Below are 21269 nucleotides of genomic sequence, written 5' to 3' on the forward strand. Positions count from 1 at the left end.
CATATATTTATGCGATAGTGTACTCGTGATATTTGTGGGCTAGTATATTACAAAAAGACATTATGTACCGTGGTGAACAAAATTATAAAGTATTATATAATAAATTTGGAGCGCAGTTCTCAGACTTTTTAGAAATAAATAACAGGATAAGTGATACTTAATCAAGACGGGGGAGGGATAGCCAGCGCTGTAAGGCTGACTATACTAATTGACTGATTATCTTAATACTAAACACCAACAGTGTTATGCAACTAGCTGCATTATATAGGACTTACTAGTTAATATTAATATATAAGGATTTGAATGATAGCTTTACTAATATTATAAAGAATAGTAGGTCAGAAATAATAGTCTGTATCCTATACTAAAGCCAGCATGCTTGCATAATCAAAGATTAAAAGATAGAGTGATACTGGTGTTATTAAGGCTTATTCTTATTTAGGACTATATCAGGTAACCCCCACTGGGTTACTCGGTAAGGCTAGAAGGGCTATAATCTGATAATATGTACCTTAGACTAAGTTATACGGAATAAATTTCTGGTATAGTAATATATGAGTAGACCACTTGTTTTGTTTCTTGTAAAGCCAGGGCAATCTAATTCCTTTTCTAGTTTCCTGTACAACAGAGCCAAAAAAAAAAAAAAAAAAAAAAAAAAAAAGAAAAACATTTTTTAGAATAATTATATACAGTAGTTTGTGCCACATCATATTAAACCATATGGAATTCTGTTCTGCCAATTAAATTATCCAGTTACTCCCGAGAAGTCTAGTGCTGGGTGTAATCTGACGAAGGCACTTATGATGGCGGATAGTTATTATCGGATGCTAGGCCGAGCCAAAAATAGGTTGTTAAAGGGCGAAAAAGGATAAAGTAACCTATAACTAAGAATACAACAGGATTTAAGAAGGGAGAATGGTAGCTTTATCAACAAGGCAGAGTTAGTAGTATATCAGCTTGCGTGAACGCAAGGCTGATTACAGAACAGGCTTTTTAATTGCACGAGCTACTTAATTTCAATGCTCCGTTTTTATTTACTTACTCCTAGAGTGGATGCCTCCACAAGGACAATATCTATTTTGCTTGATGTTTTACCTCAAACCGGACTAACCATACCTATCAGCCTTGCCTCCCCTCTTTGCAAGACATGCGGGATTTCAACGACCTGTATGGTTATCAGACCGTGAAATTCGAATGGAAATGCTGGAAGACCGTTTTATAAATCTTACAATTGCGGAAAATTCCGAAGTTAGGCTGACAGACAAGTGATATCTGATAAAACTCCTAGCTGTCACTGTAGCTAGCCGAGTAGAAAGGGGCGAGCTGGCAGGGAAAGGCAGGACTCGGAGTTCTTGAACTGCTCCACTGGGGACTGTTTTTTTCTTTTTTTTTTCTTTTTTCTTTTTAACCGCATATCGTTATTAGCATTTTTTTGCTTCCTGAGTTATAGGAATGTTTTTAGGATCTCCAGAAGTGCACAGGCCATTATCACTGACCAGGAGGGTCCTCTGCCGTGAATCATGTCTAACCTAAGGAAACCTTCCTCAATACCGCATTTAACTGCACCTTAGGTTTCATTCATTCAACATTAAACTTCACAATTTAGTCACAGTCCACTCAGTCATGCATCTTCCAAACATTTACATGCATTATCCAAGATCCTATGCTCCATTAGATCTCTATGAATTTCCAATTTGAAGGGACAGGTTCTTCAGCTTGGCTGATGCCTTCCGCCGTTCAAACGTACGTCCGATAGTAGGACTTGGTGGCTCGCTTTCCATCTCGTTTTCCGCAGCGATCCATTGGTCTTGCGAGCTCCTCAGCTGTATAAGAGCAGTATATGCTGTACTCATGCCATTTTCTATGACTGAAAGCCGAGGGAACACCGCCAAGGCAACTTCCTTTTGTTTTTTTAGTTTGGTGCTAGTCCCTGTTGCGGTATCCTTTAGACCGGGAAACACAAAGGCCTCACATTCATCATGAGCATTATGAGTGGTTGGCGGTTCAAAGTCCGGCTCATATCTGCGTTTCATACGCTGGATTGGCTTCCAGACATCTACAGCCCTCTGCGCAACCTTGCCGAGAGCTTTGTGGAATGTAAGGCGCTGATCTTCAGAGAGTAACTCGTCGAGGTATGCTGATACGGCTATTACCACATTTTGGGTACCCACGAAGCATGTTCTCATCTGGGATTCGGTGTCCATTGACAGAAGGATCGACCGACAAAATGATTCTTTCTCGCTGTTTAGGGCCGCTTGGTTGGTGAGAACCTTTCGAAATTGATCATCTGGCTGTGTGGTATACGTTGGCAGGAGGATATGCTTGTCAATCTCTCTCGCAAGAATAGCTAAAGTAAAGACAAGCCGCATCTGCTTTGCTGCCTCTGTGTTGGAACATGGTAGAGGAATTTGATGAGTCCGAGCCAATTCGCATTGTCTAAGTTTCTCCCAGGCTGAAAGATTCTGCCGTTCAAATCTATCAGTCTATGTCTGGCCCCCTTTTAAGCTCTCTGGGGTACGATGGTGTAGGATGACATTTAACGTACCCGAAGAGTATCACTGGGAAGATTCGTTTTCAACTGGGCATTTATCTCGGTTTTGGCATAGTCCCAAAGGCCAATAAAGCTCTCGATTCTTAACAATGTTAGAGTATTGCGTGAAGCTTTGATCTTTCAATCTGTAGACTCACACTGATTCTTCGTTTGCCTCATTATACCCGGCAGTGAAACCCTCTAACTTTGTAAGGCGTGCTTGGGTTGTCACTAGCGATCCCTTGAGAGAGGCAGTCTCATCTTCTAGTTCTTTGACTCTCTTTTTGGAGGCAGCTAATTTTTCTTTCAACTCTCCACCCGCTGATTTCATTTTGTTGATGGTGGATTCCTTGCCTTGAACACTTTCTTGTAAGGTATTGTTCTTTTGTTCAGCATGCGCCAGCTTTTCCTTCTCCTTGACATTGTCCAAGTGAAGATTCTTCACCTGCTTTTCAAGCTCATCTATGGCTTGATTCCGCTCTGAGATGCGCTTCTCTTTTTCACCGATGTCCATTCGAAGAGACAGCACTTGTTCTTTTGTTGCTTTATGTCTCTTCTTTTCTTTGTCGTTGGCTTCAAACATCTCATTGAGTGCTATGTCTTTCCTCTTTTCCTGTTCGCTCATCTCCTCTTTAACCTTTGCAAGCTCAAGATCCTTGGATTTAAGCTCGCTGTGTAATTTTGTGTTTTGGTCGTAAACAGCTGAAATAGCATCAAACCCGGCCGTGGAAGTCAACAACTTGAGTTGAGTGAAAAACCCCTTCACGACGTCCGCGTCAAGAGCGTCAGGCGTAGGTATAGGCGGTGGGGTTAGGCTTTTGGGAGACATATTGACAAGTTTCTCTGGTTTGCTCACACTCTAAGGTAGGTGGAGTTAAGTTAACTTATAGCACTTTGAAGTGCCCCGGGTGCTATAGTCCTTCCCCTCACATCCGCCTGGCTCGTAGTTCCTGTCAAGGATATTGACGTGGCATAACCTATTTGGCTATTGTAGAGGAGGGTTACTTTAATTTACGGTGCCAGTATTCTAGGTGCGATGCTTGCAAGGGTCCTGTTTCCATAGCCAGAAGGATCCGGCGGAATACGTATTGTGGCGCTTTTTAATGTAGGTGCGAGTCATGCTTGCTTAGAGAGACAACGTGTCGTTCCCCGCAGCAGAGACATGAGCCATTCGTCGTCTACCTTCCCAGCCTATTGGCTCTATCTCCTCAACTTTTATCAAATCACTGCCCGTCCATGACTGCGCTGAAGTGCGTATGGAAATAAGCTTATGATATATTATAGAAGGTCACCGATCATCAGCTTTTATCGTTCCAGAAGTACCCGTCTCCTAGTACCTTAAAAAGCATGCTAACCATTCAACATCTTTGCCTCTGATAAATTAGTTGCAGAACAATAGACCTCGGCACATTTTAATATCAGACGGCGGCTGGTGTAAACAGATCGGCAAGGCTATGGGGATGGAAAGAAAGGAGTTAAAAATAGTATATATATTCCTATTAGACCTCGACACGACCCGTGGGTTTTTCTTTGGGTACTGCCAAGGCGGTGGGTGCACCACCGGACCAACGACCCCACCCGCACCTACCTGGAGGTCATCCCACCGCTCACCTTGCATGTTACATTAGTTAGTCAATTAGCTTCATCAATTTCATCAGGTTTTTTTTTTTTTTTTTTCGTTCGTTTCGAAGTCGTTCAGCAGATTGCCTCCCGGAGCCTCTAAGAGCCGTATAGAGACGGCGTGTAGGTGGGCTGCCAGGGAGTGTTAGTACCCGTGGGTTCATAAACAGTGCAAACATAGCATATTAACTAGTTAACTATGCATATAAATGGATGAATTATTAGTTAATTATCGCTAAGATTTTCCTAATTAGGTGATTTATACGCTTTTATGTATTTTTGGGTTCTTGGCAGTTTACCCACGGGTAACCCAAAAAACCCGGGGTACAGCTCGCCAGGTGGCCAGGTCGGTCTGGCCAGGTCGCCAGGTGGTAATTTTCATGGTAAATTACCATTTATTACTGCTTATTACTATAATTTAATGGTAATTTAGCTCACCAGGTTGTAATCTTTTAATACCTAAAAGTTGGCCAGGTGGTATAGCTATAATTAAAAGATACTTTTATAAAAATTTAGTAAAAATTTTAAGATTTTTTTAATAATTTTTAGTAATATTAGTAATTTTCAAGTTTCTGCGACCTGGCGAGCTCATGTAAGGTATTAAAATATAAAAGGTATTTAATACCTAATATAAAATAAATTACTTAATTAAAGTTTATTAATAATTAGAATTCATTATTAATTTTTAATAGATATAAAATATTTTAATTTTAAAAAATTAAATAAATTAATAATTTTTAATACTAATTAGAATTTATTATTAATTTTTAATAGATTTAAAATTAGAATAAAAGTAAAATTTATATTATTATTATTATATATATATATATATATATATATAAATACTATCTAATTATTAAATAATAAATGTAAGATATTTAAAATTTAAAAATTTTAAAAATTAATATATAATAATAACTATTAGAAGCTAATAATATATATTAAAGTAATAAAATTAAAATAAAGCTTAAATTATGCTTTATTTTTAAAATTTAATAATTTCTAATATTTACTAGTAGAAAGTAATATATTTAACTTTAGAAATTTAAAAGAATTTTTATATAAATACTAATAATTACTAATATATTTTAATTTATTTAAATTTAAAATTTTAAATTATTTTTTAATATAAATATTAATAAATATTAGTATATACTAATTTATTTAATTTTAGAAATTTAAAATATTTTTTATAAATACTAAAAATTTTTAGTATATATTAATTAATTTAACTTTAATATTTAAATAATTTTTTATATAATAATTGTAATAATTTTAATTTATTTAGCTATAAAGTACTGTAATTTATTCATTAATAATTATTAATAAATTTTATAATTTTATTTGTATTATAATACCATATATAAGCTCACCAGGTCGTAGAAACTTGAAAATTACTAATTCTATTAGAAAATATTAAAAGAATCTTTTAAATTTTATAAAAATACTTTTTAATTATAGCCATACCACCTGGCCAATTTTTAGGTATTGAAAGATTATGACCTGGCAAGCTATATTACTATAAAATAATAGTAATAAATAATAAAAAACAGTAATTTACTAAATAAATTACGACCTGGCGACCTGGCGAGACCGACCTGGCGACCTGGGGACCTGTACACTCCAAAAAACCCACGGGTTGACGGGTAATGGGTATGGGTCCTGACCTTAGACCCGTGACAGGTTTTATCAAGATCTAATTCCTATAGCACCTACCAGGGAACTATCCGACCTAATTCTATAGACCGAGACCGCGTGACAAACCGTAGCCAAATAATAATGGTACCGACGCCTCGCTAAAAGGTTTTCTTTTCTTTCTTTTTCTTTTTCTTTCTCTTTTCGGGGTGACGGGGCTGACTAAAAAGTCATCCGTGCCACTAATTAACTACCATGTTAAAACCGGACTTAGCTGAGCAATGCCGAACTTGGCCTTCAGAATCTAACATCTCCAGCGAAAATAGCCCCACGGGCTTTTCACTATGAACATATACTACCAAACCGTATACTCAGCATCTCATTGATTGCATGTAAACAAGTGCAAAATCGATGCAAGAGACATTCTAATTCCTAAACGTAGAGACAATATAATCATAACGTGCAATTCTCGAAGTATCATGTCATGTCAGACATTAACTAAACTTTGAGTAATATCTTCATGGTGAGCTGTGAGCATACAAACATATATCAGCAAAGAAAGGTACTTGAAACTCATTACAATTCTCAACATTGGACTCAAAAGACGAGCCAAACAGTGGGTCTGTTGAAGTCAATGACAGGTTTTTTTAAACTAGTTCAGTCTTATCCAGAGCATGACATGCTCAGTTACTTTGCACATATACAGAACCAATGATCAAAATTATGTAATAACATAGCTGTGCCGCGAACAGCAACAGACACGAGTTCACTAGTGCGAGTTACCTATTTGGGAAAAAGGCCGCCCCCAGACAGATAAATTAGAATCTGAGTTGGAACAATATCTTTTCTAAAGGCGTAATTCACATGAATAAACATCTTTACAGTAGATTCCAGAGCGACCTTCAATTTTATGGTTCGCGGGATTGTATAGCCTCCGGAAAAAGACCCTGCCATGGTGATGTGGATTCAGAGCGGAATTTGAGGTCCGAGATGCGATTATAAATCCACCCCCGCGCCCCTCTCGCGGTGATATAAAATCTTGCTATTTCAATCAGCTGGACTTCTGAAGGTTCCTTTCTTTGGTCTCTCTGTTAAGCATAAATATTCAAACAAGTCTTACCATCATGTCCCGAGGTGGAAAATATGCCCTCGTATTTGGTGCCTCAGGCATCTCAGGATGGTCTCTTCTAAACCAATGTCTTCGCTATCCCACACCCTCCTCGTTTCGACGCGTTGTTGGCCTTTGCAACAGACCGTTTTCTAAGCAGGATTCCTTTCTTCCCGATGATACTCGACTTGATATTATCCCGGGAATTGATCTTACGCAATCAGTCGCAACCGTTACCGATCAGCTGAAGAGCAAAGTCAAGGATGTTGAGCAAGTTGAAGTTGTTTTCTTCTGCGGTAAGTCTCAGTCGTCGGTTTCACTGCCTTGATGACATGTAACTAACGCCCTCTCAGCCTACATAGATCATTCCGATTTCCAAGCCCAGAGAGAAATCAACTCCGCACTCCTCCGCACGGCCGTAGATGCCATTAGCAGCATTGCGTCAAACCTACAAACAGTCATCCTGCAAACCGGTGGAAAGGGATATGGACTCCAGTTTCCGAATGAGATCAACATTCAGCCACCCCTTCGTGAATCCATGCCCCGCATCCCGGAACCTTGGAGCAAGAATATCTTCTATTATGACCAGTATGACATTCTACAGGAGCGATCGAAGGGCCAAATGTGGACATTTTCAGAGATCCGCCCTGACGGAATCATTGGTTTTGTTCCCGGTACGAATGCAATGAACTTGGCATACGGTATCGCATACTACTTGACTCTGTACCGCGAAGTCCATGGAAAAGGAGCGAAGGTGCCTTTCCCCGGAAAGCTCCACGGCTACCATTCTACGCACAGTGATACCTTTCAGGATATTCTGTCCAAGATGGAGATTTACGCGGCGTTGAATCGAGACAAGTGCCCCAACGGGTCCGCATTTAATGTTGCGGACGGGGATGTTGTCAGCTGGGCACAGGTTTGGCCTGGCCTCTGCTCATATTTTGGACTTGTGGGAGTTGAGCCGCAGGGCGAGCGGAAGATAGAAGACTTTGTTCGTGAGAACCAAGGCGCTTGGAATCACTTAGCTGAGGTACATGGGCTGAAGACAGGGTCTCTTGAGACCTATAACTGGCCCTTTGTTCATTTCATGATGGCAGATTTTGATTTTAACCGGGAGTACTCACTTGATGCTGCTCGGTCGATCGGATTCACGGAGTCCATCGATACTGTCGAGGGATATCGAGTCACATTTGACAGAATGGTGGATGCAAAGCTCATTCCGTCCGTCTCTCCATTTTTTCAATAGAACAGTTCTGCTGGGTGTATGAGAAAGGCTGCAATTGAATATATTACTACTACGTCATAGTTCTCTCCCCCTAGTCCCGTTCAAATGACGTGAGGAATTTCAAAACACATAATTGCGCCAATGATTTTCCCTCGTATAAATGATCATAACAATAATTGTATTATGTAGATAGAACTGGTAAAAAACTGGATCTACGAATTTAGCGACATGAATGATCTTGTGTTGTGAGCCGCACAGGGGACTGACTACGCTCAAAGTCCATTTGCCAAGACGTCGACATTAAATTTGCGGGTTACCGAAACGGGTCATTTTCCGACATTGTTGACAAGGCGCAAAACGTTGTCCTAATGAATTTAATTCCCAGCCTGCGACCGTATTCCTTTTCGCTCCTAGCTATCTAGCATATGGGGGGTTTTTTTTTTTCTCAAGTCGAAATCACATCAACGTCTGCCATTTATCGCACCACAATCTTCGAGAAGTCATTCTCGACCCGTCTCCTCATCGCTCGTTCATCTACATCTATCTATAAAGTTGAGAATAATGCCCCGGGCATCCAGAGAGATTACTGCACTCGAGACGCCGCAGACGCAAAGCTTGACATCTGCCCCTGTTATACAATGCCATAGCTCATTGCTTCCCGAAAACGCCCCCAAAGGTGTAAATTCGACTACAGATCGATCAAAGAGCAGGTGGGAAAACAACTGGAGGACTTTGAGCGCTTGTCTCATGAGCTTTGGCAATGGAATCAATGACAGCACCCCCGGTGCCCTGATACCCTACATGGAAGACCGCTACGACATTGGGTATGCCGTTGTTTCGCTTGTTTTTGTTGGGAATGCCGTTGGATTTATTCTGGCAGCTCCGATAACCCATGCCTTGGAGACCAAGATTGGTCGTGCAAAAAGCTACGCAGTCGCTATGTCTTCTTTTACAGCCGGATTTGCAATCATTATCTCGGAACCTCCGTTTCCCGTCGTCGTCGTGACCTTCCTCTTATATGGGTTTGGCTTGGCGTTGAACTTGGCCCTCAGCAATGCTTTTTGCGCTACTTTAGCAAGACCAACTATTTCGCTGGGCTACGTGCATGGCGCCTATGGCGCCGGTGGAACCATTGCTCCAATTATCGCCACAAGTATGGCATCGAACGGGATTCGATGGTCCTTCTTCTACGCGATTCCTCTGGCTCTCGCCGTGTTCAACCTCTTCATCTCGCAGTGGGCATTCTCTCACCCCAATAAAACGGAATCACTGGAATGACAAACGATCTCATCTGAAGCAGCCCTCGCGTCCACATCTCGCATGGAAATCCTGAAACGGGCCATCCGGAACCGCGCGACGCTCCTCGGTGCTTTATTCATCTTTGTTTACCAAGGTGCCGAGGTATCCGTTTCTGGCTGGGTGGTCACATTCCTAATTAGCTACCGAGACGGCGATCCCTCTCGCGTCGGATACGTCAGTGCCGGCTTCTGGGGCGGCATTACAGTCGGTCGACTCCTACTAACCTATCCAGCATCCAAGCTCGGCGAGAAAGTGTCCGTTACGCTGATGATCGCTGGTGCTGTTGCGTTTCAGCTTATGATCTGGCTGATCCCGAACCTCATAAGCGAGGCTGTGATGGTGGCTATATTGGGTGCGCTGCTAGGTGCTGCCTATCCCTGTGCTGTGGCGGTTTTTACAAAGCTCCTACCGCAGTACTTGCATGTATCGAGTCTTAGTTTCATCACTGCTCTCGGTAGTAGCGGTGGTGCTGTGTTTCCGTTCTTCACGGGCATTCTTGCGCAGAAGTTCGGAACTTTCGTGCTACATCCCATTTGTATTGGGCTGTATGGAATGATGGCTGTTGCTTGGCTTTTCCTGCCGCGGATACCGAAAAAGTCAGAATAAACGCTGGTAGATATAAGGTTTTAATTTTCGATGGCTGTTCGAGACAACCTGGTTCCGTTTTAACATATAGCTATTTATCCCCCAACTTCTTTTTTTTTTAGGTAGAGCATTGAAGAAAACTCTAGATCTTCAGTGAAAAATAGACCAGGACCTTTTATTAACGTGAGGAGTTGATCGAGTCACATTCTGGGAAATATATATATTTTCACCATTGTTTCGCATTTTCCACATGATATAGTGTTCGATAATGTTTACCAATGAGATCACTGATGCTTAGTGTAGTTCTTAGTCAGAAGTAAAGTATGGTGATAGTCGCAAGGCCGTAATCTCTCTGATCGACTGATATTAGGCATCCACATCTTTGCGCGAAGGGTTGACACCAGGAGCCCTAATTGTTGCCCGATCGGGGCAGTGGAAGGTTACCGAAATAGGCTAAAACCCGACAACATGAGAAGATCCTTCGATGCGGGGAGGATCACCAGCTTTATAATCGGAAAACTAGATCACAGGTTATAAATCCAGTAATAATATGGTGATTGAATGTTGAGGTCAACCAGAAGAGTCACGGGGGTAGGCAATAGAAGCCGATAACGTTTATAGAGATGAGGATTGCTGGAGGGTTGAAATTCGGCATACAACTGGGGCCTTTTGAGAGCGAGAGTCGCTCGATAAAAACCATCAAAAGGTAGCAGAAGGATTGGAAATAAAGGTGGGCACAAAATGCAAGATGATTGGAAAGTGGTGTCTCGTCTAGGCGCAAGTAGGGCGGAGAATAGACTGCGAATGCCATAGCTTATGGAAAAAGGCTAAGAAAGAGATAAAAACGAAAAAAAGAAAAAGAAAAAGGCTTCCAGCGAGTTCCACGCACAGCGAACCATACCAGACTTTCCTAAACCTGGTCGATACAGTAAGTTGTTTAATGTTATATCACGAGCCGATTTTTGCGCGCGCGGCTCGTGGTGGGCAGTTGCCGAGCAGGACGCCCGGCCCGAGACAGGAACCCGGCGAAAACGTCATCCGTCCAACAACCATCGAAACATTCACCTAAAGCTTTACTGACACCACCAACGTGGGAGAAACGGACCTCTCAACCCTTTGGCTTCCGGCGCGACATGAGCGCTTCGCGTATAAAGTTCATTTCTAGCACGCCAGATGCTGGACATGCAAGAACGAAGCGCAATCGTCATGCGTGTGAGAGTTGTAGAAAACGCAAAGTAGGGAACTGTGGAAATACTCTTTCTGCTTTCGACTTAAGGTGTATGAGACGCTAACACTGGTCAACCTTAGAAACGATGCCAACATGATTATCACGCATTACCAACAACAGCTGCGCTCCACAAGCCTAGATCGGACAATGTGACTGAAAGTCCGTCCTTTTTATCATTTAATCCTGCTTCGATAAATAGAAACGGCTCCCCCAAAAGAGGTAGAAGCTCCAGAGGAATCTCAAGTTCTCCAAGTCGGTTCTATTCTCAAGGTGCCGCAAATGAAACCAGCCCCGCGGAGAAAGAGGTTGAGTCCCCTTCTAGCAAGACCAGAGGTTCTCCAGCTAGCCAGACCACCCCAATTTCCCTATCCGAAGACACGACGCCAGCTGCTAGGAGGCCCAAGGGAGGAGATGGTGAGCCGATATTCTTTGGGCACCTCAATCCAGAGGGAGCATTCCTTGCGACGGCCGGACCCGGCGCATCAGAGGCTTCTCAACATGATGACGGTCTCGGGTTTTGGGTACCACAAGAGTCGCAGAGCAACGTGAATAATGCAGTACAACCTACGGACCGAAGACTTGATCCTTCATCTGATAGCATTCCTGTTGGTAGATCACAAGTTGCCACCGAAAGCTTTTGGAGCATGGAAGTTCTTCCAACGCACCGTTGCTATAAGTCTCTGCGAGCGATTTATTTCCGAGAAATTCACCCTATATTCCCCATATTGAGTCCTGAGATTGTACCGGAGAGCACCAATAACAAGCTCTCTGTAGCGGATACCTTGTTAATTCAGGCACTTTGTATCGGAGTAGCCACAAACACCGCTGCGAGACCTTACCTCCGCCTGGAGCAAACTGAAGGAGTCCTGGCACCGAGAGAATTTGCGAGTCGTATAACTAGAGCCATATCAGCTACACTTGCTATGGCTGAGACCGCCGACCGACTTCTATTGATTCGTGTTTTTACCATTTTGTCACTGTTTTCCGCATTTTCATCAGACAGTCATACCTCTGCTGAATATGGCGCGCGAGCTGTCAGCAATGTGCACACTTTACAACTCCAGCTAGATACATCTGGTGTACGAAAGGATGATGTTGCTGTTAGTCGGATCTTCCTGTGTGTCTGGGTTCTGGATCGACTCAATGCAGCTTATCATTCAAGACCATGTCTTATGCATGGGCATGACATGAGCCGAAACATGAATGCTTTGATCGCTCAGCAGAAAGGTTGCTTTCGGGCGCTTCTAGTTCTGTCTGGCTTTCTTGACAAAGTCATTGGGCTTTACAGACCGGTGTACAACGCAAATAGTGGAACTGATGATTTCAGTATTCCCAGCTTTGAAGAGGTGGTAGTAGAAGCCGATGCAACACAATGTCCAACTCATTTGTTAGGTAAGCTTGTCTAGCGTGGACAATGTTATAGCATTGTTGTCTAACTTCTTTCAGCCACACTTGAGACTCTATACCACTGTGTATCCATGTTATCCCACCGATTTCAATCACTGGATGATCCCGACCGCTCGTCTATCTCATACCTGCGGTCTAGCCTCTCAGCCACTCGTGTGACAAGCCTCATGGGAACAACCTTTTTTCACCCACTCTCAAATTTCCCTTTTGTTCCGTACTCCTTATCGCTTGCGTTGCGGGTAGCCTACCGGGAGCTCAGACTCAGCAAAACGCCACTCTACCAATCAAAGGCACGAAGTCAGCTGTTACTCATCTGCTCGCTTCTCGATGAACTCGGCGAAAACTTCACCCTTGCAGAGCGACTAGCTCTGCTTGCGGCAAAGGTAGTTCGCGAAATGGACAAAGCAACTTCCTTGGTTCTCCAGGCCCGTCAAATAGATGCCGACCAGCCTGGAGAATCGAGATCTTTGGTGGATGAAAACGAAAACGCACCTAGGAGCAGCGCTGCCCCCGAGTCATCGGAGATATTCCCAACCATGCAACAGGATCAATCCATTACAGGTGATCCAACTCGGCAGTACATGCATTCGGAAATGCCTAACATTTTAGATTGCAATGATGGGCACTACAACAAAGAGAGCTACGAAGATGTGTATAAGCTACCGGACTTGCCTGACATTTTCGAACATTTCGACCCTGAATTTAATCTGGAGGCTGTTGATCTTGCGCTGATGCGTAATCTTGAGCTAGAGGCTTTCTGTCTGTCTGTATAAAGCTTTTATAGAGTCGCATAGTAGCTTGATAACTGATATTGCCTGAAGACATCCGAGAATGGATATAAAGACTGGCAAGGCAAAGAGATGCCCAGAATATTTACATAAATGCTTAAAGCGCTGATGAGGCTGGGGATATCACTTGAACCTGGGTTATCATGAACATCAAGGTCCTCAGAACTTGGGGCATTTGCCCGTGGTCCAACATATAACAAACCGACGAGTACTAGGCGTATTTGGCTAGTTGTCTTTCTACCGGGGTACGGTCATTTTCACACTGTTCTGTCGGCAGCCAGACTTACAAACTGCCATTCTATGGCATCCGCGGAGACCCCGTACACCGTGCGGTTGCTTCGGCCGGCTTTAATTCGAAGGTAATGAACCATGGCTACCAAAAATGTTAATATTTTAAAGGATGAGAATAAATATTAGAAATGAACTTACCCACATTGCTCAAACCCTGATAAAGGCCATTTTCTTTACTTTGCTTTGTTTCAATGATCATAATGGAAGTTGACTCGTCGGCAGGATCGTCGCCATACCAGACGGCATAATCAGCGAATCCGGTGATTGTGTGCATCTTCGTATTGATGTATCGATTTATTTGAAGTCTTCTCTCAGTTTGAAGATGCGCTCGCTTATACCCTGCTTGTCTTAGGGCACTTCGGATGAAGATGTTGACTTTCATGCGGATGATAGCCTCGTTAACCGGAGAGTTTTGCACCATTTCCCCTAGCTCCTCTAGAGATTCAACTGCTTTTGTTGGCCAGGATTCATGTTTATATGAGAGAATAGAAGATTTACCTAATGACAGAGGGACAGCAGGCAGGTCCTGAGAGGTAAAGTCCCAGAATCGAAGTCCTTCTCGCCACACAGGTCTAATGGAAACGCTATCCAGTGTCTCTTGCGGTGACAGCGATGTACTTGATAGAAATTTGGGGAGTTCCTCCTCTCGTCGCCGCTCTTGTCTAGCTTCTCGAAAAGCCTGTCTTATCTCTCGCTTCTCACGGAAGTCCTGAACGATGGCGTCTATCTTTTTCTGGAGCCGATCGGGCCAGTCGGCAGGGGCGATTTTAGCCATATCAGCGTTTAACGTATGTAATTTGTGTCCAGTAAGATCAAAAGAAGATAGAACGGATGTGTGTGAGCAATCAATTCATCCCAAGAGGCAGTAAACAGCCGAGCGGAATCATCCTATTGACAACAGAAAGTAAGATGAGTGAGGAAGCTACGATCGAGATCGGACCTGAGTAGACTTTTTCAGAGGACTGAACACTAATGAATATACTATTCATGAGCATAGTCTACTCATGAATATGCTATCCAAACATGAAGTTGCGATTCACTCATAAACATGCCATTCACTCATGAAGTAAAATGAGCGACACATTACCGGTGAAGGCGCCTGTCTCTGGCGGTTTGGGAATGGCAAAAATCATATACACATCACGGGTAACATCCACACCTTACTAAAGACCAATCTCCAACTCACGTCTCCTGGCGGCTGTAAAGACAGATTTATTGTATCCTCGAACCCCTGTACGCATGTCTGACTGAATTTACTTGAATAAACCCAACCTGTTTACTACACATTCCATGCGATGCAAAATACACTCTACTATGGTCATATCAAATTGTTATGACTGTATTAGACACATGAAAGAAACAGGCTCTTATTCCGATGAACGATTCTTTTGGATCCCCTTAACTGTACAACTCAATTATCCCTATCTTTCCCTCCCATGTAAATCCTCATGAGCAAAAGTAACATCCGTCGTCACTACAATGCCCCCCCCAAGCCCACCACCAGCTTCACTATCACCACCTTTCCCAAACTCCGGATCCACAATTCGCTCCTGACTCTCCCCTGATGAATCTCTTTTCTTTTTTCCCAGCGAACCCCCCAATTCATACGGATGGTTCTCACCACCACCCGTCCCAAACGCCCCACTCCGCCTCTTCCCACTAAACATCGTGCTCCTGGTCCTCGGCCTATCTCCATTCCCCTGACTATGTCCATATCCGTATCCATATTCGTAACTCCCCGCCGACCCATACGACCGGAACCATCCCCACTTTGTCAATAGAGGTTTTATCCCCGGCGCGCAGACGATGATCACGGAGACGAGAGCTTCGCGGGAAGCCCAGCCCAGAGCGGTGGATAGCGTTGTGATGTCTTTGACGGAGTAGTAAGCGCGTAGGAAAGCGGCGACCATGACGAAGATGCCGGAGGAGAAGAGCGCGCAGAGGAATATTTTCTGTGTCGTGGGAATGCGGGCGGCGAGGACGAGAGGGATCGGGATGCTCATGACGCCGAGGTCGGTCCTGTGGAGTCCGAGGTTAATTTGGAGGAAGGGGATCCGGGACGAAGAAGTCGTGAACGTACACGATGCTGAGGGTCTCGATAACGATGTAGTTTAAGGGGCGGATCGTGCAGTTATCTTGTTGTTTTCAAAATGTCAGCCTGTCACTTCTGTTTGGAAGAGGGTGGACACGGCGAACCTCCAGCGTAGGGCTTGATCTGCCAGGTTTTGGACACCGGATAGCAGATAAAGAGATGGAAGAATAAGGATGCCAGGAAGGTGCAAATGCAAGCAACGCCGACAACCTGCGCAAGCCGGTGTTGCCACAGACCCATTCTGCGATCGGTATGTTAGTATTTGTTGAGACTGGAGGTTTTCGTGGGATATGACGTACGTTAGTCTGGCATACAGAAACATGAGCACGCCTTTGAACGACCACACCATGAAGATATAAGAGAGCCAAGCCACGAAGGCGTAAATGGAACCCTTTCGAAGAATCGCCACTTCCTCATCTGGCACCTTCATGGCGGTTTCCTCCGTCAGGCCGATGTTAGAGCCGTAGACATCTATTCCGATGTAAGGTTAGGTCTTTTTGCACCAGTGCCTCATTGATTCGAGGATCATACCTGTGCAATAATATAGAAAGATGGTGTGGAAGGTCCAGAAAATCTGCATAAGCACTTAGAAAATAGATGAGAACAGGGGGCGCATGACGAATGGACTCACCGTTGCCAGACCAAGACAAGCATCGTCCCAATAGAAATGACTTTTCCCTACAGACCATCGTGCGTAGACGCGAACGGCCACAACCACGAGACCAATTGCCCATTCGGCGAACAGTTCTGCGGAGCCATTATAGCCCATTGTGTGTATTTGCCATGGAGAGGACAAATGGAGGATAAGCTCAGCCAGAGCGCCACGGGAGTAAAAGTATCAGATTAGTGAAAGAGGGAGGAGAATAAAAGTCAATTTCCTTAGTCATTATGAGCTAATTCCACAGTAGATCGACAGGGAAAAAAGAAGGAAGGAAACCACAAAGTGCGGTTTATCAACCCCTAACCAAGTACCATATGAAGTAGTGACTACGACGCAGGCCCTGAATGCTGGGATCGACTAAAAGGCGTCTTCGCCGATCGATTTGTGTTCTTTTTGCGGCGGATGCTCAATGCCAAGGCACTATTTATCCCAGCGTTCAGGACAAGAGGACTAGGACAATTGGATCCAAGGCCTACTCACTCATGCATGGGCAGTGGAACCTCAGCTGAAATTGTCAAAATCCGCTAATTGCTTAAATATTGTCTTATGGAACAAACTATTTAACTTGGCTGCTCCTAGAAGAATTAGGTGCTTTGGCGGAAAGGTCGAGACCGTCATAAAAAGGACACGAAAGACAAGTACACGAACTTTGGAGGGAAATCACTTTCTGATCTTGGACGCAGATAGATCTAGCATTCGATATAACGCGTGGGTGATCGATCCCTGCACACACCTAAAGAATCTCTACACAGTGATAACTTCATCGGTTACTAGTCTTGTGTTCTTTCGTAACCTGTTGAAACCGATTCAAGTATAATTGCATAAATATTAGCAGACAAATTGATTGTGCACCCTTTGTCCTGAGACTTGTTTACGCCAAAACAAAAGTCTATTCACGGTCTCATCCAGCCATCAGCCCATTAAAAATAAAACTTCTGTCTCCACGCGAGTCCTAGGCCTCATGACAATTCAATGTTGTGGGCTGCCACAGAACAACTCGACCAAGGGACAGGGGACAGTAAGCGCCCATGATGACAGCCGGGGAAACTAAAACCAAGATGTAAAACCTCGCACCGACAAAAGTACGGAGTAGACACGAGCGCTGTACCCACGAGCAAATCCCAAACTAATCGAGTCAATAGCACGATACGATCCAGTGGGCCGGGAGTCGGGATGATGGCCGTGGCGCCGTCTTGGCGACCCGTCGGCTTCCCCTAAGGAGCGCACGCCGGAGTATACGAGACCATTTGGCGGCTTGTTCCGGAGGCTAGTCTTTTTTCCAGCTCCATTCTGTTCGTGTACGAGAGTTATGAATATCCACTGCGATCGAATGATTTGATTCTCTTGATTTAAAGGCGTAGGTGGCGTCCACCGTGGGTTGCCACCCGGGCTCTCCGCAGGTATTCCCGTGCACACTGATCGACCATTTGCCCAAGAGCAACCTTTTTGAGCAGATCAAGGAACTGTAATGTGTTTTTGAACACTTTTCATCATACAATAATACAATACTCCTTGAATAACGATCAATTGGGATAGCATTCTATCCGAACTACTGTGTAGGATTCAATTCCCTCAACAGCAAGTCGAAATTTCTGTCGGACCAAAACGCAAACGACCCAGTCCCTAACCTTTCTAGTCCGCGGCGCAGGACTCTCCTGACAGGGATCATAGATGAGCGGATGCTACCATACCCCATAGTCCGTGCTACCGACTGCACGTCGTTGATAGACACCGATTCAACGGCTCCACCATATGGAGAATGTGGGCCGCTGTCCCGCTCGCCGGCCAAATGACAGAAACGCGTTATATAACAGCCTAGTTATGTAAAAGCCACGGACGATTCAAATGCCAGAGGAACACGGAGTTTTTGGAAATAAATGACGAACCCCTGATGCGGCTTGCGTTAGCCCGCCAAGCTAGCGCCTCAAATTCTTAACAGACAAAGCCGTCTAGGCCACCCTTTTTCCCTTCCTTTCACCGAGCGAATCATGTGGAAAGCTGCAAATAGCGGCCAAACCATTAAGCCTTCCCTGTGGCTTCTTGATGCGTAATTAGTGGAGCCGGATGGACCGGCCACGCCAACTGGGCTTGACAGCTATCTTGGTGTAACCTAATTGATTTTTGCTCATGGGCCGTTTCTTTGTGCTCTAACTTTCGCGCCGGGAGATGGGATTCTCCTCGTTTATCCGTGTTCACTGGTGAAAGTCTGTATTGGAGGTTCAGTGCGCCTGCTATGCAGCAATATTATGTTTTGTAATGCCGACAATAAAACCATAATATATAGTGATTATGTCCTCTCCCCTTTCAACTCCCAGGACAAAGCAAGGTCCATCGTTCTCCCCTAAAGGATCTTCCCTACGGTGGGGCATGCTACCCAACCTTAGTGAGCCGATGATGCGTTAGTTTCTCTATCGGGGCGAGGGGCATGGCCTCCATAGTCAATTGAGTGACGGTGTATCAAATGCCCCGTCGCATGTCCGGTCCCCAATAATAAATTGCGATGGTGGGATGGCTGTTATCATGTCATATAACCTGGGTACCGCGGCATATCCCCGCCGCACCCCTCTGATAAATCCAGTCCCGTGGGCGAGTGATCACCTTTTGCTCGGTCAAACACCATGGACTTCGAACTTATAAACAATCTACTCGCTGAGGCTAAGGCCTCCATTGACGAGTTCCAGACTAATGGCGTTGAAGACACCCGCATCGAGGCACATGAAAAGGTGGTACAGCTGGCGCGGGCGCTGGAGAAACCGAGAGACGCGATTTTGAAGTTATCATTTTCCGTGAGTGTCGTATGGCCTGTTTTCTAGACGAGATTCTAACTAGTAGTGGGATTAGCCTACCGTGTTCATGGCCGTGAAGGTGGCTCATGATATGAGTGTGTTCCCTATACTCAACAAGTCAGCGGTTCCAGTATCGGTGGAGGAGCTGGCGGCTGCGAAACCTGCGGATCCGTTATTAGTCGGTGAGTCGCTTATAATTGGGCTCAAAAGTCTCATGAAAGCATCAGCTCACATCGAATAGAGCGAATCATGCGCCTCCTCGTCGCGAACGGTTTCGCCGAAGAGCCCGAACCATGCAAATACCTCCCTACCCCCCTATCGGAAGAGATGACTCAACGAACCTCGATCGGAGTCGTAGAGTCGCTGTAAGTAACCCCCAACCTAGCAAAAACAGGACAGATAGTAACAGACCTATTCACTAGATTCCTCGAATTCCTCCCCTCCATCCAAAAGACCCCCGAGTACCTACAATCCACCGGATACCGCAACCCCGAAGACCCGATGTACGCACCGCTCCAATACGCAAACAACATCAAAAAAGACGGATTCGCCTGGCTGTGCAAGGACCCCGCCGCCCTGTCCCGCTTCAACAGTTTCATGGAAGGACAGCGCGCCAACCGCGCCTTCTGGGGCGATTGGTTCCCCGTCCGCGACGTGATCCTCAATGCACCCACTCTGAGTGCCGACCGCCCTCTTCTCGTTGATATCGGTGGTGGTCGCGGACATGATCTGCTGGAATTCAAGACGCGATTCCCAGACGCCCAGGGGAAGTTGGTTCTCGAGGACTTGCCATCGGTGATTGATGAAGTGCGACAAGCGAATGACCTTGAAGGGGCGGGGATTGAGACGGTGAAATATGATTTCTTTGCTGATGTTCAGCCGGTTCATGGTTCGTTCCCTTTTACCCCGTGTACTGGATGAGTAAACGTAGGCTGATGGGCGGCAGGTGCTCGCGTCTACTACTTTAAATACGTCCTTCACGACTGGTCCGACGAAAAGGCTCATATTATCTTCGACCACTTGAAGAAGGCGATGGTCCCTGGGTACTCCAAAGTTTTGATTGAAGAGTACATTCTCCCTGACCGGAACGCACGTGCGGTCAACGGGATGACGGACATGGCGGTGATGGTGTTCTGTGCTGGTCTGGAGCGCACACGGCAGCGATGGTTGAATCTGCTCGAGTCCGTCGGCCTACGAGTGAATAAATTCTGGACGCGTGGGGGAGATGCGCTGGGGATTATCGAGGCCGAGGTTCCGGAGGATCCTAACCAGAGGAAGAATATTGAGATACAACTTGCAAAACCTGCAGGGACGCAGGGGAGGGATTCGGAGGCGGTTTTAGAGTAATGGCATTCTTTCTAGCTTGTCAGTCAATATTCGTGATATAGAGTTATAGGACTTCTGAAGCTGAATATTTTGAAGGACGGTGGGATTGGAATATCGACCGCAGGGTCTTCCGTGTGACCTTGTGTTGCCAGAGTGAAAACTAATGGCATGGTTGATCGTTGATAGTCCGCATAGAGTAAGACGTTCCGTGGAATACATTTTGAGCGCTAAGACTTTCTCGACACTAGATGACTATAAACCTGACTAGTGCAAGGGTATAGACAAAGAAGAGCACAAGATAAAGCTAATAGACCTTCCTAGTGAGGGGACGAGCTTACGTTGGCGCATCGTGAGATTTGATAGGCAGGGGCAGGTGATATAGGCATGCAGAGGCTTCCAGCTGGCCTCATAACAAGGTCTACCTAGTTGATATCATAGGGAATATTTTGATAGAATATGACCTGTCCACTGAACTGACAAAGAGCAGAGGAACTCAACTTGGAAACAAAGAAAAGCCAGACTGACCAACAGCCAGAAAGGAAAGGCTTGGAGGCTTTCAGCTCCATTCCGATTGTGAAGGACTCAGCCAGCTGATATGGCTCTGGCTTGGGTTGCCTCATGCAACATCCCACATCGGGAAATGCGGCAATTGTTGTAGCTATTTGTGTTCCAATTATCTGATGTATTT

At 44.8% G+C, this 21269-nt stretch overlaps 7 protein-coding genes across 7 annotated transcripts; 4 read left to right on the top strand and 3 right to left on the bottom strand.

The window, feature by feature from the left end:
* Positions 1–1679: 1679 nt before the first annotated feature.
* P170DRAFT_470300 (uncharacterized protein) lies at positions 1680–3359 on the bottom strand (the record flags this gene model as incomplete). The annotated part of the gene is made up of 3 exons (XM_024852737.1): positions 1680–2462; positions 2546–2633; positions 2689–3359. The coding sequence occupies 3 exons, from the start codon at positions 3357–3359 to the stop codon at positions 1680–1682; spliced, it is 1542 nt and encodes a 513-aa protein (XP_024710167.1).
* A 3550-nt stretch (positions 3360–6909) lies between these two features.
* On the top strand, positions 6910–8139 carry P170DRAFT_460875 (SDR family oxidoreductase; the record flags this gene model as incomplete). The annotated part of the gene is made up of 2 exons (XM_024851977.1): positions 6910–7189; positions 7247–8139. 2 exons carry the CDS (start codon positions 6910–6912, stop codon positions 8137–8139), a joined length of 1173 nt encoding a protein of 390 aa, XP_024710168.1.
* A 540-nt stretch (positions 8140–8679) lies between these two features.
* P170DRAFT_421505 (putative MFS efflux transporter) lies at positions 8680–10023 on the top strand (the record flags this gene model as incomplete). Its single annotated transcript, XM_024847365.1, has 2 exons — positions 8680–9271; positions 9419–10023. 2 exons carry the CDS (start codon positions 8680–8682, stop codon positions 10021–10023), a joined length of 1197 nt encoding a protein of 398 aa, XP_024710169.1.
* A 1033-nt stretch (positions 10024–11056) lies between these two features.
* Positions 11057–13410, top strand: P170DRAFT_505535 (fungal specific transcription factor domain-containing protein; the record flags this gene model as incomplete). The annotated part of the gene is made up of 4 exons (XM_024854296.1): positions 11057–11237; positions 11311–11379; positions 11430–12622; positions 12677–13410. The coding sequence occupies exons 1-4, from the start codon at positions 11176–11178 to the stop codon at positions 13408–13410; spliced, it is 2058 nt and encodes a 685-aa protein (XP_024710170.1). The 5' UTR covers positions 11057–11175.
* Positions 13411–13682: 272 nt separating this feature from the next.
* P170DRAFT_421507 (uncharacterized protein) lies at positions 13683–14491 on the bottom strand (the record flags this gene model as incomplete). Its single annotated transcript, XM_024847366.1, has 3 exons — positions 13683–13798; positions 13855–14163; positions 14215–14491. The coding sequence occupies 3 exons, from the start codon at positions 14489–14491 to the stop codon at positions 13683–13685; spliced, it is 702 nt and encodes a 233-aa protein (XP_024710171.1).
* A 646-nt stretch (positions 14492–15137) lies between these two features.
* P170DRAFT_460877 (uncharacterized protein) lies at positions 15138–16648 on the bottom strand (the record flags this gene model as incomplete). Its single annotated transcript, XM_024851978.1, has 6 exons — positions 16440–16648; positions 16340–16382; positions 16108–16279; positions 15913–16049; positions 15797–15851; positions 15138–15735 (listed from the first exon to the last, which is right to left on the bottom strand). The coding sequence occupies exons 1-6, from the start codon at positions 16575–16577 to the stop codon at positions 15138–15140; spliced, it is 1143 nt and encodes a 380-aa protein (XP_024710172.1). The 5' UTR covers positions 16578–16648.
* Positions 16649–18858: 2210 nt separating this feature from the next.
* Positions 18859–20602, top strand: P170DRAFT_398662 (S-adenosyl-L-methionine-dependent methyltransferase; the record flags this gene model as incomplete). The annotated part of the gene is made up of 5 exons (XM_024846236.1): positions 18859–19255; positions 19311–19437; positions 19497–19620; positions 19678–20144; positions 20202–20602. The coding sequence occupies exons 1-5, from the start codon at positions 19088–19090 to the stop codon at positions 20600–20602; spliced, it is 1287 nt and encodes a 428-aa protein (XP_024710173.1). The 5' UTR covers positions 18859–19087.
* Positions 20603–21269: the final 667 nt, after the last annotated feature.

This window comes from Aspergillus steynii (genome assembly GCF_002849105.1).
Source record: "Aspergillus steynii IBT 23096 chromosome Unknown P170scaffold_1, whole genome shotgun sequence".
NCBI classification, from domain to species: domain Eukaryota; kingdom Fungi; phylum Ascomycota; class Eurotiomycetes; order Eurotiales; family Aspergillaceae; genus Aspergillus; species Aspergillus steynii.